Genomic DNA, 14,517 nt, shown 5'->3' with positions numbered 1-14,517 from the left:
TGGTGATTGGCTAAAAACGCCTGTCAATCGAAGCAGGGCCATAGTTTCATGTGCGATACTGCAGGTCATTAACCCTTCTTCCTTTTTCTACAGATAGATCCACCAAACTGCAAAACTCTACAAAGAAAACCCAGAAAACCCTGTTTACGTCCCCAAGCCCCCAAAATTGTCACATCTAAAACTTTTATGCTGTTTGCTGCAGGTTTTAGCCCCATTTCTTTATATTATTTATTTATGGTTATAACGGGAGGAATGCATGTTTTTAAAAGGAGCTGGTGGATATTTAAATTTATCCATTTATCTGTCTCTCTGCCTTTTGTAGGCCAGTGCTTAATTTTACAAAAACAAAACAAAAACAGCTTTAATATAACTGCCATTTATTCTTTTGAAGTTAACAAGCTTTCATTACTGATCTCCTGTTTCCACATATCTTACTCTGGTTTTATTTGTATTGTGTTCATTTCTATTAAAAAAAGAAAAAGAAAATCTTCTATTGTTGATAAAAAAAAAAAAGGTTTCATTTATATAAACACTGGCAATACAACTGAAACCCTGTAGTTACCTATTAATTTAGTTGCAAACAGGAAGAGTCTGATTATAAATTATTAACTGAACGCAACACAAAAAAATCCTCAGCTGTTTATGTGCAGATACTGCCCTCTTGTGGCTAATAGGCTTTTACTGCAACTGTCTGGAGGATTTAATAGAAATCATAAAGTAAAGGTTGAGCTTTGAAAACCTCAGAAGGCAGAACAGAGTGGTAAAACACCACACTATGCAGTGTCTACCTTATGACACTGCATAGTGTCATTATAAGGTAGACACTGGCTAAAACTTTACAATATTGGTGCTCATTTCCCACACATCACTGCAAGTTGATTTACAAGATTGAGATACAGAAAAGATATCAATAATATTTTAAAATAAGACTTAAAAAGGTTGTGCTGCACATAATGTCCCCTATACTGCATTCATGTGTCTTTCAGACTGTATTCTGACAGTGGACCATCTATTATAACAGATCCAGGTGGGTATGATAGTTTAACCCCAGCCTTTAAAGAAAAGTTTAAAACCTGTATTGTATCCACTGCTGAGACTCCTAAACATGAAAGAAGCACAAGTGAGGCCTGATTTGGTCGGTTTCTTGCTTTATTGGTGACATGTTCCGTTACAGTTTCTGGACAGCTACTGCGTGTTATCTACCACCACAGACATTTTTCAGTGTCTTGCAGATGTAGGAGGCCAGGCTATGTTCAATAAACAGGTTTTCTGAAAACCTGAAGTGGCCAAGTGACACACACACACTCACACGCATAAACACATACACACAGAGGTGACACGCGGGCGCCAGCTTGGACGGTTTATTATGGTGGAATCTCAGAGCCGAGAGCAGCGCGCCTTTGGGGGAACTAAATTCTGGACACCGGCGCGTGACAGTCACTGGGAGAGGAAATCCAGGGCAGTGTCTCGCTCCTCCACCAGCTCTGCCGCTGTGGCGTCCATCTTGGCTCGGGAGAAGTCATTGATGGGAAGGCCATCGACCACTTTCCAGGTCTTGTTCTGTGGATAGAGAGAGAAGAGTCAATGGTCGAGCTATGAGATTTATTGCATTTTGTCCAAACTCATCTTCAACTAAGGCTGTCAGCAAAAGAGCATTGTTGTTACACTGTTATTGTTACTGTGCGACAAACATCGACTAAAACCATGAAGTGACTTACATGTGACTAACCTACAGTTTTGGACACTAATGTATCTTATACATCATCTGGGAGACGAGTATATACACTTTATATACAAGTACCAGTTATAATGCCGACTAAATTTACATGAATGTGATAAGGGGCACACGTTCATTTTGCAGCAGTTAAGTAATTAGGCAAGCTAGCCAACCACTTTAATCTGATTTTGGTTAAGCATTGGGTAATATTAGCCAGAATCACATTTGATCACGAAAACCAAAAGATCCGTTCAGTGAGAGTTCTGTTGCTGTCCACTGCAGTATTCTGCTGTTTGACAGGCTTTAATATTTACAGCATGTTTTTTTTTCTTCTTTTTAGCTGATATCAGCTAACATCAGCTTACTTGCCAACGCTGACAAACTGTGCTTGATGCCCAGGCAAAAAGAAATACACCCTCAACAACCTTAAAGAGTTTGGGCCATGTTCATTTTCTGAACCGATGGAGGCAGAAGAGTGCAGGTGGACATGCTGTTGAAAAGACAAATCTGTTTGCTACAGATTTACAAGCACTAACATTGTTTATTTAGCTTAACATAAGGACCATAAAGCAGCAGCAGTGTGGGAATGATCTGCAGCAGCTGTTTATGCAGACAGATGTATGTAGCCTGTATATAAACCAGCCCAACACAAGAACCTGGACAGATTTTGAACAGTCACTTCCTAATCTGGACCTATTTTACGGTCCAGCATGTATTCACCTTGATTTGGACTGGGAAAGAATAGATCAGGTCCTCTGGGATGTTGTAGGAGTTTCCAGAAGCATAGACACCCATGGAGACAAATTCACCCTTGAAGACAGGTAACAGTTTCAATCAGTTTGCATCAATAACATGTAATCAATGTATAAAGAAAGACTACAAACTCAGCAACTTGTCTGGAAAAAAAGAAAAGAAAAAGCTTTTTTGATGTGATCTTACAGGTCTAAAGATGAGGACTTACCTTTCTGCCCATCGGGATTCTTATTATTGTCAAACACTAAAAAAAAATAAAATAAAATTGAGCTGGCATTAATCTCTGTATCCACACTGACCTCCTTGGTGCCAAACCAGATGTCCCTCATGTGGTCACAGATGGCCTTGGCGGCAGACATGGCACTGGACAGCTTCCTGGCCTTGATGACAGCAGCACCACGCTGCTGCACTGTCTGCAAGAAGGAGAAGGTTTCACATTAGAACAAAGTTTCTGTCTGTTTGTTATGTTTGGCATGGAGTCAATAACTCACAGAGATGAAGTCTCCTCTGAGCCAGGCATCGTCCTTGATGGCTTGGTAGGCTTCCGTCTCGGCTCCCTGGAGGTTGACCTTAGCGTGGTGGACATCGGGGTACTGGGTGGAGGAGTGGTTGCCCCAGATGATGACGTTCTTCACTTGGTCAGAGGACACGCCACAGCGCATCGCCACCTTCAGGAGAGAATACAACAAAAACAGAAGTAGTATTTTAAAATAGTAACCATGATATGTCAACACTATAATTAATGGTGCGTTTTCCAGTTAGTGATTATTCGATATAAAATCTTTTATCAATATAAGCAAAAAACCCCAAAACAAACTGTTACTGGGGAACTTAAGTGTATTTTTCCATCTGACAGAATCGAACCAAAGGAAAGTCTGAGCACCTGAAAAAACACTTTGTGCAACTAAATGTTCTGGGCCCTTGTTTGTGCGTGATATTGTTCAGCTGTCTTTGCAAAGACAAATGTCAGTTTCAGATCTTAATGTACATCACAATATTATAATACGGTTTACTCATTGCCACCAAAAAACAAAACAAGTTTAAAGCATGTCCGGACATATTTAGGGCAGAGACGAACTACAGTCACGTCAGATAGGATCTTATGCATTACTATAGTTCACAATTCAAAATAATTTCATGATGACAACTCTCGTCAGCTTGATTTAAGAGTTTCTCACAGAAACTGTCCCAGCAGGATGAGTGTTTAATTGCCTCAGTGATGTGTGGTCAACAGCTGGTTGGAGATGTGAGCAGGTTGTCCTGTATTATACAAATGGATATTGTAAACAAAACAATAGTAAATTGTAAACACATGTACCTGGGAGCAGGCTCTGTTGTGGTCCAGTCGGGTCAGGCAGGAGAAGTTCTCTTTAGGGATGGATGGAGCAGACTTGGAGGCGATCAGACAGTTGGTGTTTGCGGGGTTTCCAACCACCAAAACCTGTCAGGGTGAGATCCAAACATATCTGTCAGACACAGAGTCTGAGACAATTTCCTGAATTTGCTTGGCCTGCAGCAAGCAAATGAACAACTGGCAAAACAGAGTCACAGGGTGAGCAGAATTTAGAAGATGCTCAAATCTTCTGTTATCCTGAAAATACACATTTATTAAAAAAAAAATTTAAACTTTTAAACTAATGGAGTAATCAAAAACGTAATGTCGGTGTTTACAGTAAAGAACGGCACTAGCGATTTAGCTCTACGCTGGTAGTGACCTGGGTTTGTAGCTGCTCTGTTAAAAGTCATTTCTAAGCAGGGCGGGTGGTTATGGCCCACGGCGCTCTGTTGCATAAACAAACTCAGAAATGAATCACACAAATAAATTTAGCTCTCTTGACAAAAAGGACTTAAAACACAAATATTCTTCTCCCCTTTGTAAACAGAACTCTGGCATGAAAAAGAAAGATTTTTGAAGATAAAGTACTCGGGACTAATCCTCACTGAATTAGAGATTTTAAGATTAGCCACAGTACAAAATGCAAGTTCAACAAAACACACTTGGAACCTTTGGAGACCTGCAGTTCTGTTATGCAGCAGCATGACGCTGCTGTGTGACGTCCAGCAGACAAACAGATGGTTCTGACATGCAAAAGACGTTTTCTGGATAAGCACTTTCACTTCCTGTGTTCATCAGCTGCAACTGGCTTATTAAGTCACAGATTTTCAACAAAATATCTGAAAATAATATTATACTAATATAATAATATTACCCCCCCCCCAAAAAAAAGCGAATGGAATGAACGTAAATATGGGTATAGTGAAAGTCGAGGGGTCACCTTGACAGTCTTCTTCGCATACTTGTCCAGAGCAGCTCCTTGCGTCTTGAAGATGGCCACGTTGGCCTTGAGCAGGTCCTTCCTCTCCATGCCCTCCTTCCTGGGCATTGAACCCACCAAAATGGCGGCATCAATGTCCTTGAAAGCCACTTCTACCTTGTCAGTGGGGATGACCTCTGTTGGAGACGAAGCATGTTAGCTGTCGCAATTGGGACTTAAATATTCCAATATTTTGACAACATTTTGATGAGCGAGATGAGAGAGAGCCTTTATTAGTCAGTTGCCCACATTTGTTTTAGTCTGCAAACCCCAAGCACAATCCTGCCAGGAGATTTTCTTTCTGTTTATCACTACACTGCACCATGAGCTATCTGAACAAAGGGGCCCCTGCAGGAACGTAATGATAAGAAGAAGTAAATGCATGGACTGATAAGACACACACTGATTTTTAAAACCAGCATCGGTACCCAGTGTACCCAGTTACTCCCTGCAAGCGTAACTTTGCGCATAACTTTGTAAGTTCTGACTAAAAATAGCGACTACTTTAATGAAAGTTACAGAAGCTTGGCATCTCAAAGATACGTAGGGTATAGCTGATTGGCCTGCCTACTATGCGATTTCTTTTGTTCTTAGTTGTGTACAAACTTTGGACAGTAGTATTTATTTTTTAATGGCAAAATCAGTGTGATAATTTATAAAAAATGATCATTTCCCAAGTGAAGATAGTCCTCGATAGGGTCACATTAACCTTCTCACAATTTTTACTGTAATAAAAGCTCATTGTTACTGAGCGACTGAGTCCACATGAATATCTGCAGCCTTGGCTGATTCTGCCTTTGCTGATAAGATGTGCTTGATGTCTGATGTTAGACGTAAGCTGGCTGGTATCAGCCTGGACTTCAGTCGGGGTTCATCTCTACTCCATTCATATTTGTCCCACCACTGCTCTGATTGGCTGCTGTGGTGCCTGAACCAGCAGCCAACCAGAAACTGTACTTTAGACACTCCTCCAAAGAGCAGCAGCAGTAGACAGAGAAGGCTTCTGCCCACAGTTTATGAAGGGCGCACGCACGCACACACACACACACACACACACACACACACACACACTGTGTGTACTGCATTCCAGATGGAGCACAACAAGCATCTGTGGCTGCATCTGGCCGCTGACTTCTTAAAATCTCCATCCTTCTATCCACTTGAGCTTAAAATGAGCAATAAACAGCTTTTGAACAATGTATTGCATGCTAACATAATAGAGTGGTTTCTGATTCAAAATAATTAGCAAAAGCTCTGCAGAATATTTGTCAACATCTTCAAAGGCAGGCAACACCTTTTAAGATTCCAGAAAATAAACGAGCAGTTATTTTTGTAATTAAAAGGCTAGTTTAGATCCAACTGATTGAGAAGATTCACCATGAATTCTTGCCATGCACGGACACACGGTGTGGGCTTACCCTTCAGAATGGGGAGGGCGCAGTCCTGCAGCTCCATGACGACTCCATCAAGCACTGGCAGCATGGGGGGGATGTCCAGGAGGATCAAGATGATTGGCTAAGAACACAACATGGTGACATCACCGTAAGACAACTTGAATTATGGTGTTCAATGTGCATCACACAAGTTCAAACCAAACACTTTATTGTAAGTGATATAAAACAAACAAAAAACCCAAAAACTTTTGACTGATTTATTTGTAAGCAAAACAGGGTTTATCCACGAAAAACACTGATGTGGCTTAAAATTAGATTTCGCTAGTGGCTAAATCCAGGGACAGATAGATACTTGGGGAAATCCATGGTTAACATCAGCCGGGCATCTACAGAATTATTTCGTACTTTGTCTTTCGTCTGGCTAACACTGGCTATTTCTAGCATGTCCTCTAACGTGTAAGCTCTTTCTAGTGAAAATGCTATCTTGAACAGACAGGATCAGTCATTTATCCAAACTCCCTGTGCTGTCCAGTATCCTGGCAGACAAAAGCAAGCAAACTTAAGTCACTTAATAATGCTTTGATAAGGTTATGCAGAGCTCATTTTATAAATGTCGGGAAAAATGTGCAAAACACTCAGTGCAGCATGTTTCAGTATAAGCAAGATTATTATTTTTTGTAATTAAGGTGAATATAGCATGAAAGTGAAAGGATTTGGGACAGATTAGCTCCTTTCTACACCTCGTACAAAGACCTTTCGATGCATTTCCCGGTGTCACCTCCCACATGGAGTGACTCATTAAGGTCATGTTTTAAACTGCAATATTGGCATGGAATCAGGTTTCAGATGCAATCACTAAAGTAGAACCTGTTGTTCCTAAAACTTGTTCTTCCAAACCTTCACAAGTGTGGGAGTTTTCCCATGCTTTTCTCCAATGCCTTCCTAAATCCATATTAGTTATTAAAGCTCTGTTATTTTATTCTAATAGCATACCTTTGCATGATTACGAGTTTAATACTCTTACATTGGCTTCATCTTCTAAAACAAGCTGTTTTAGCCCCTCCCACTTAGAGACCACACTCCCTTTAAGTCAACTTTCTTCAAACGGCTGCACTCATCAAACATAAGAGTGAACAGCAAGTGGGAGGGGCTTTTGTGCTTACAGGCAGCACTGTGTACATGAGATGTCCATGTCAGTGAAAGAGCGTTTAGAGCAGCCTGAGCTTTAGGCTCACAGAGACTACTTGTTCATAAAGAGGCCTTTTATTTGAAAACTTTGTTCACTTCTCCTTTTTCCCTACACTCTCTCACAGATCAGAACTCCATTAACTATCCCTGAATTAAGGCATGTTCATTACTCATGCTAATTCCATTATATAACAGTCCCAGTCAGAGATCGGGATCTGGGAGAAGGGGACTCTGCTGCTTCTGAACATTATGTAATCAAAGCTCAGAATGAATCTCACCTGGTCCTTCCCGAACACATCTCCCTTGGCGATGCTGTACAGCAGGGAGTAGGCAATCTGGCCAGCAGCGCCGGTCACCAGAACACGGATTGGTTCAGCCTGCGTAGACAAAAACATTAGCGTCACTGACCCAGTTAAACAACTGAGGCAGGAAATGAAGGAGCAGTAACTATCATTGTTGGCTCACTGGCTGTGACTTTTCTTTCTAGTTGAAAAGCACATATGTATAACAAACTAAATCTTTACATTGAGGACAGTGATGTCTTCCTCATAGACAAAACTTCACAACAAAGCCCGTTATGAAAATTAGGACAAACAGAATGATCTAATATTCTTGCATAATAGCAAGAGTAGCAAAATTATTGTTTCTTTTCTGTGAGCACTTGGTATCTCTGTCTCATTGTCCATGCATGAAATTCATCAAGCAGTGGACAGACATACTTAAGTATATACACAAGCATGGAAGGAATTCCTTTCATGCTTGTATAACTTCGCACTCACTTTAATGAGAAATAATCAATGAAATGGGCGAATTGCATACAGGGTTAACGTGCATTTTAAACACAAAATAAACTGCACACAAGTATGTTCAGAGCCCGCCTTGCATTATTTCTAACTGGGCGGTTTGTAAGAGAGATTTCAATCTGATGGAGCTCCTGTTGTGATTGGTTACCCCAACAGATTGAAAGAAAAGGCCGCTGATGTAATTTGAGGCCGATGCCACGCCACCGCCTCTCCTTCATATTAAAATGGAGGTTTTGATGTACAGTGAACCAGCGACTGTTAAACAGTACAGCGGTGCACTAACCCGCAACAGACCGTTGCTGTATTACATCTTCCGTATTTTCGATAACGCATCTCCTTCCTGCGCCACAGCCTGCGCGTGTCTGCTTTGCCCTTGGGTCTCGTACAACACAAAGATAACCTTTATTAAAAACTCGTAACACCATCAGCATGAAGTGAGATGAAACAATTACTCTGCCGCCTTCTTGTCAATGTTAACGATTAGTTCATCATTAAATAAACGGTTTTTTTTAACCAAGAGAAACGGTATTATGATATTCGACGTCTAGTTTACATAGTTACTATCAGCCAACGAGGTCAAAATATTCCAGCTTACCATTTTAACTAGCGAATGCAGATAGGTTTGCTGTGCGGTGCCTGATTCCCCCTGTCAGAGTCGGACTGGACTGCGGGGTCACCTCTAGCCGTGTGTTGCAAGTCAGGCGGCGAACCGACTCTTCACACTCACCATGGGATTTGTAGTCCTTTTCAATATTAATTCAGATGTTTTGACACAGCCGAGAATACAGAAAAGAACCCATTCTCCCACAATGCATCACTCTGGTGAAACCGCGCCCCTTTGTGCTGAATATGGTGGATGATTTTCTGAAAAGCGTCCTTTTTAACAGAGCATCTATAAACTGTATGTTGTCGACATCTTGTGGTCGGCAGCGGAACATCATTTGTTTCGCAAAATGACAGCTTTGAAACTCAAGAACGGCATTATTTACACTTACAGAAGTATGTTTAAGGCCCTCTCTATGGAACGTTTTAAGAATGAGCAATCTAAAAAACGAAAACATCAATGGAATAACATAATAACACTGGGAATATGGGGACTCAACACTGACCCAATGAATGGAACCCCATAAACCTTTCTGACCCTGAAACTACCGAAATATATCAAGAAGTGGATGAATTCCCTTAAAATTCTTAGAACACTTTAATAGTCAATTAAGTATTCACAGAACTGAGGTGAAACACACACACACACACACACACACACACACACACACACACACACACACACACACACACACACACACACAAATCCCCCTCTTGCTCCTTCAGGCAGTCTTTATTCTTCAAGCTGGGTCTTCTACCAGAGCTGGCAGCTTGAGGGTCCTGCACAGTATCTTTGCTGTTCCTAGGACTGCGCTCTTCTGGACAGAGATCTCAGATGTTGTTCCTGGGATCTATTGGAGCCACTCACCTAGCTTCAGGGTCACTGCACCTTGTGCTCTGATTACCACAGGGACCACTGTTACCTTCACCCTCCACACCTTCTCGAGCTCTTCTCTGAGCCCTTGGTACTTTTCCAGCTTCTTGTGTTCCTTCTTCCTGATGTTGCTGTCATTCGGTATTGCTACGTCTATCACTACGGCCGTCTTCCTGTGCTTGTCCACCACTACTATATCTGGTTGGTTAGCCATCACTATTTATGTCCATCTGTATCTGGATGTCCCACAGGACCTTAGCTCGGTCATTCTCGACCACCCTAGGGGGTGTCTCCCATTTTGACCTCCGGACATCCAGGCCATGCTTGGCACACACTGTGCCGGCCACTTGGTTATGGCATTCCATGTATGCCCTGCCTGCTAGAATCTTGCGCTCTGCTGTGATGTACTGGAGCATCTTTACACAGCCTTCATCTGGGGCCTTGCCTGGTGTGATAGACCCCAGCCTCTAAGGATCTTGTACTTAGAGCTTGTTCATGTGCTTCCATGATTAGTGCCTCTGTGCTGTCTTTCAATCCAGCTTTGTCAGCCTGCTGGTAGGATTTCTAGATGTCAGCCACTTCCTCTATCTGCCAGTGGTACATACCGTGCAGAGGGCTTGTCCTTCCATGATGGTTCCTCCTCTTGCTCTACTTTCTTGGGTTGCTGCTGCCTCAGGTATTCATTGAGCACCTGGTTGGTTGTGGCCATCTTCCTGATATAACTGAGGATGTTCGTTGTCTCATCTTCGACTGTGGTACTGACACTCACTAGTCCCCGGCCTCCTTCCTTCCGCTTAGCGTACAGTTTCAGGGTGCTGGACTTGGGATGAAACCCTCCATGCATGGTCAGGAGCTTCATTGTATTGATGTCAGTGGCTTCTATCTCCTCCTTTGGCCAACTTATTATTGCAGCAGGGTACCTGATCGTGGGCAGGGCGTGGGTGTTATAGCCCAGATCTTGTTCTCTTCATTCAGCTCACTCCTCAGGACTTGCCTGACCCTCTGCAGGAACTTAGTGGTTGCGGCTTTCCTAGTGGCCTCTGCGTAGTTCCCATTTGCCTGTGGGATTCCCATGTACTTGTAGCTGTTTTCGATGTCTGCAATGTTGCCTATGCAGAACAGCAGTGGGAACAGCGCATCTCCTTGGTAGATACCACACTTGATGGTGACTTGTGCTATATGCTTGAAGTCGACCTCTATTATTGTACCCATTGAGTTTGTGATGAAAGCTCTTAGAGTCCTAAAGCATGGTGGAGGTAGAGATTGCTTGTGTGGTTAAGAGTTTAAGTGAGTCACTAGTGTTTATTGATGATTCTGGAACTTCCTCAAAGGACTTGATGATTTTTTCCATTAAATTCAAGATGAAGGTCATCATGCATTACATGACATTAAGTGTTTATAGATTAATGTCAAACCGTTTTCTTTTCCCGTTAATGAGTGAACATTTTGCGACTGTGTGAGGTGTCAGAATTTCTTATAGTTTGCATTTTAGAATTCAAATTTGTAACAGTCTTTTCATTTATTTTATTATTATTATTTTTGTTGAAAAACAATAAAAATCAAATCAGGCTAGCAAGCAGGTGTTATTGCACAGGGATTGGTGTAATACAGGTTTATACTTCCGATTTAATTTTTTATAGTACTTTCAAGCTCAGAATTGGATATGAATAATGGAGTCATTTCAATGATTTCATGTTTACTTATTATTATTATTATTATTTTTTATAATTACAAAAATAAAAAACAAAAACAAAATAATTTTTCAACTATGAGATAAAGTATTTCTCATTCTCTCTGTAAGTCAGAAGCATAGTAGATGACACCTTTTGGCTAGCAACAATATTATAAATAGTAAATGCATCTCTGACTATTCACACCAAGCACATTTATTCTACATCTAAGTACTTGGAACCTGTGTATTTTTAAAAGACCAGGCTTTTCAGGCTCATCAGAACTCATGAGGCTCCCTTACTAACCTCCTCAAGAATCCCTGAAATCCTGTTAAATGTTTCCTCTGGGATTTTTTTTTCCCACTCCAAGACCCCTATAACATCATGTAGGCTTTTTTTTTATTTACCACAAGTCTTTGCCTTTGAGACTTTTGTTTCAGTTGATTTGTATCCCCTTTAAAGCATCTAAAACTCTAAAGATTTCATTTCAAACTCTAAGCAGCAATATGTTTTCCTCAAAACATCGCCCCTGATGTAGATAGTAGAAAAAGTCAATCTGAAAAAGTCAGTCAGTTTTACAGTAAAGTGTGAATTATTTTGATTGCTTTCAAGTCAGGGCCAAAAGTGAACAGTTACTTTTGGTGAGTTCACTTCATGCACTACAGGAAGCTAACATGATCAGCTGCTATCTTGTTAAGTTGCCAGTCAACCTAGCAGGGGGTAAAGTTGCACTGAGCTGAGCTATCTAATCTGCTGTTGTGTTGTGGCACAACCAAGGTCACAAACAAGAGTCAGGAGGCTGAAGTGACCTGATAGCTTAGCGGTTAGAATGCATTTCACATGGGGAAAATAAAATAACTTCAAGCTGTGAGTCCCCTGTTTTTTGCAAGTCATTCCTCTGCCCTCTTTCCACTCTAACTATCCAATGATGCCAAAACTTCTTTCTTTTTAATGTACTTTCTCTATGCATCCTTTCCCATTGCTCATTGAAGCTTAACCTATAAAAGAAATCCAAATTTAACAACAAAATGTAGCCTTTTAAAAATATTTAACCACAGTTATACTGATAGTTACACTGATAAATATAGGATATAGTGGTAAGGTATGTTTTTAAAGAGAGTGGTTTTTTTTGGCTTTAAATGGGTGTCAATCATAATCAGGGACTGCAAATATCCAATCTGTAAAAGAATTACAACACAATGCAGAAAGCCTGAATGGGAGAGTCAAGGCTGTAGCGGCACATTTTCATATTCAGCCATCACACATTTTTTGGCTGTGTAGTGTATTTTAGCAACTGATAACTGAAGGGAGGGAAGTGAAGGAATGCAGGGTCTGTTCTAGGAGAAAAAAACAGAGGACCAAGTGAGTTTTTCAGTTACAGTCAGAATTCTTCTGCATATCATTCAGCTCAGCCATGTTGGATTTGTGTGGGCCCAGTTAAACTTTCCCGAAACAGGTCTGTGTTGGCGGTAGCTGGGCGGGAACTGACCGCGGTGCTGATAATCTGCAGCGTGGTGTACTGAATCAAAGCAGCGGGAACAACCATCGGTGTATGGCCTTCAAAATAAAAGGATGGAAAGTGTATAATATTTGCTAAGCCTTCATTGGCAGACAAAACATCTATGTTACACGATTTATGTCCTTTTATTCTGTTTATATAGTTTTAAGGATGTTTTTCTTAGGTGCACTGTACATGGGTTCCTGTATGAGCTGGGAGAGACTCCAGCAAGCCAGGGAATTTTTTTGTGTGTTCATTTTTCATGCAGAGCAAAGGTTTAGGGTGTTGATTTATTATTCATTCAAATGTTTTAAGTTTACTCTGTGTAATTATTCTTTTCAATTTTACTTTAAAAAACAACATGTTTTATCATAGTTTTAATTTGGACATTATCATAATATATTTACTATTGTACTTTCTGCCGTGCCAAGGGTGTATCTTCATGCTTGAGTTAAAAAAACAAACAAAAATCGGGGGCTTTTTCTTTTATTTTGAAGAAACCCTGCGGAAGTTGGTTTGCTTATTTTAGTTTGGTTGTCAGTGTAAGCTTTACCAAAGCTGCTAAGTGTGAAGGCGACGGCTGTTGTCAAATCAATGACAACGGGGTGAGAGAAAGACGCAACCTGCTGAGTTTCTTCATTCACATGAATGTAGCAAAGGTTTTCCGGTAGCCAGTTTCATACCAGTAGTTAAACGCAAAAGGCCCAGGTGAAACACAACATAGGGCTGTATAAGTTAACCATCGGTTTACTACAACAGTTAGAACAATGGCATGCACCTGTCTAACGCAGACATGAATTATTAATATCAATTAGTTCGAAAGCTAAAGTGAATAGTGACCGTTTGCATCGGTCAAGTTTGACTTTAATGATGCGTTCAAGGACGCGTCGTCAGCTCCGTCCCCAAGGTGGTAAAACTAACATCCTATGCTTTGCTGATGCTGATTTCCACTCACCCGCGATGAAACGGTCCGCATCACCAGATACATGGAAGTCAGCAGCGTTAACATGGTGCCGCTGGTGTTTAGTTGTCTTCTACTAAAAACAGACGTCCTCTGAAGCAGAAATGGCGCCTCAGTAACGAGAGAAAGACACACAGAGAGGGAACGACACACAGACACCCTCAGAAAGAGAATACGGCAGGCGAGGATCCCACCGCGACACCAAAAGCGACTGTACCCGCGGTGCAGTCACATTCACGGCTTCTTGTTTCTCGTATGCCCGAGTCACACCTCCACTCTCTACCTATACACACACATTAACACACAAACACACACGATTGCTGCAGTCCGTCTAGTCCCTTAATGAGATTTTGAGGACGCAAATAGCCTCTGACCAAACCGCTAAAGCTTTTCCTCTGCAACCATAGGTGTAAATTAATCGTCATAATGGGCGTAATATAGTAGTGCTTTTCTAATAAGAATATCTGTAGTAGGTGACGTCACTGCAGGGGAACGGGATATCATGGCTGCTCCAACCCAAAATGTATGTTTTTCAGGTCACATGAGGACTGCTGCAGAATCAACGCTGTCTTGGAAGGAAAGCAAGGAGCAATAGTAATGCAGGTGTTGATACAGAGATGTGCAAAGACATTCAGACAGGGCTCGATTTAAAGACAGAAAAACTCACAATGTTCAAATAAACTGTTTTGAGGTTAGGGGAGTTCGGGTACAATAAAGTTGGCCACAATTATATTTGATCAT

At 41.3% G+C, this 14,517-nt stretch overlaps 1 protein-coding gene across 2 annotated transcripts; it reads right to left on the bottom strand.

Moving 5' to 3' along the window:
• Positions 1-1,131: 1,131 nt before the first annotated feature.
• On the bottom strand, positions 1,132-13,824 carry LOC120716629 (malate dehydrogenase, cytoplasmic-like). 2 transcript variants are annotated; one of them, XM_040004183.1, is made up of 9 exons: positions 13,771-13,824; positions 7,646-7,744; positions 6,204-6,300; positions 4,747-4,922; positions 3,789-3,911; positions 2,962-3,138; positions 2,770-2,883; positions 2,438-2,527; positions 1,132-1,560 (listed from the first exon to the last, which is right to left on the bottom strand). In XM_040004183.1, the coding sequence occupies exons 1-9, from the start codon at positions 13,822-13,824 to the stop codon at positions 1,438-1,440; spliced, it is 1,053 nt and encodes a 350-aa protein (XP_039860117.1). In that variant the 3' UTR covers positions 1,132-1,437. The 2 variants fall into 2 exon arrangements, with proteins under 2 accessions (XP_039860117.1, XP_039860118.1); XM_040004184.1 differs by lacking the exon at positions 13,771-13,824 and adding an exon at positions 8,766-8,898 and having other exon boundaries at positions 1,438-1,560.
• Positions 13,825-14,517: the final 693 nt, after the last annotated feature.

The sequence above is a fragment of the Simochromis diagramma genome, unplaced genomic scaffold (assembly GCF_900408965.1).
Source record: "Simochromis diagramma unplaced genomic scaffold, fSimDia1.1 OVJJ01000565.1, whole genome shotgun sequence".
NCBI classification, from domain to species: Eukaryota; Metazoa; Chordata; class Actinopteri; order Cichliformes; family Cichlidae; genus Simochromis; species Simochromis diagramma.
This window is presented reverse-complemented; position numbering and strand designations above follow the sequence as displayed.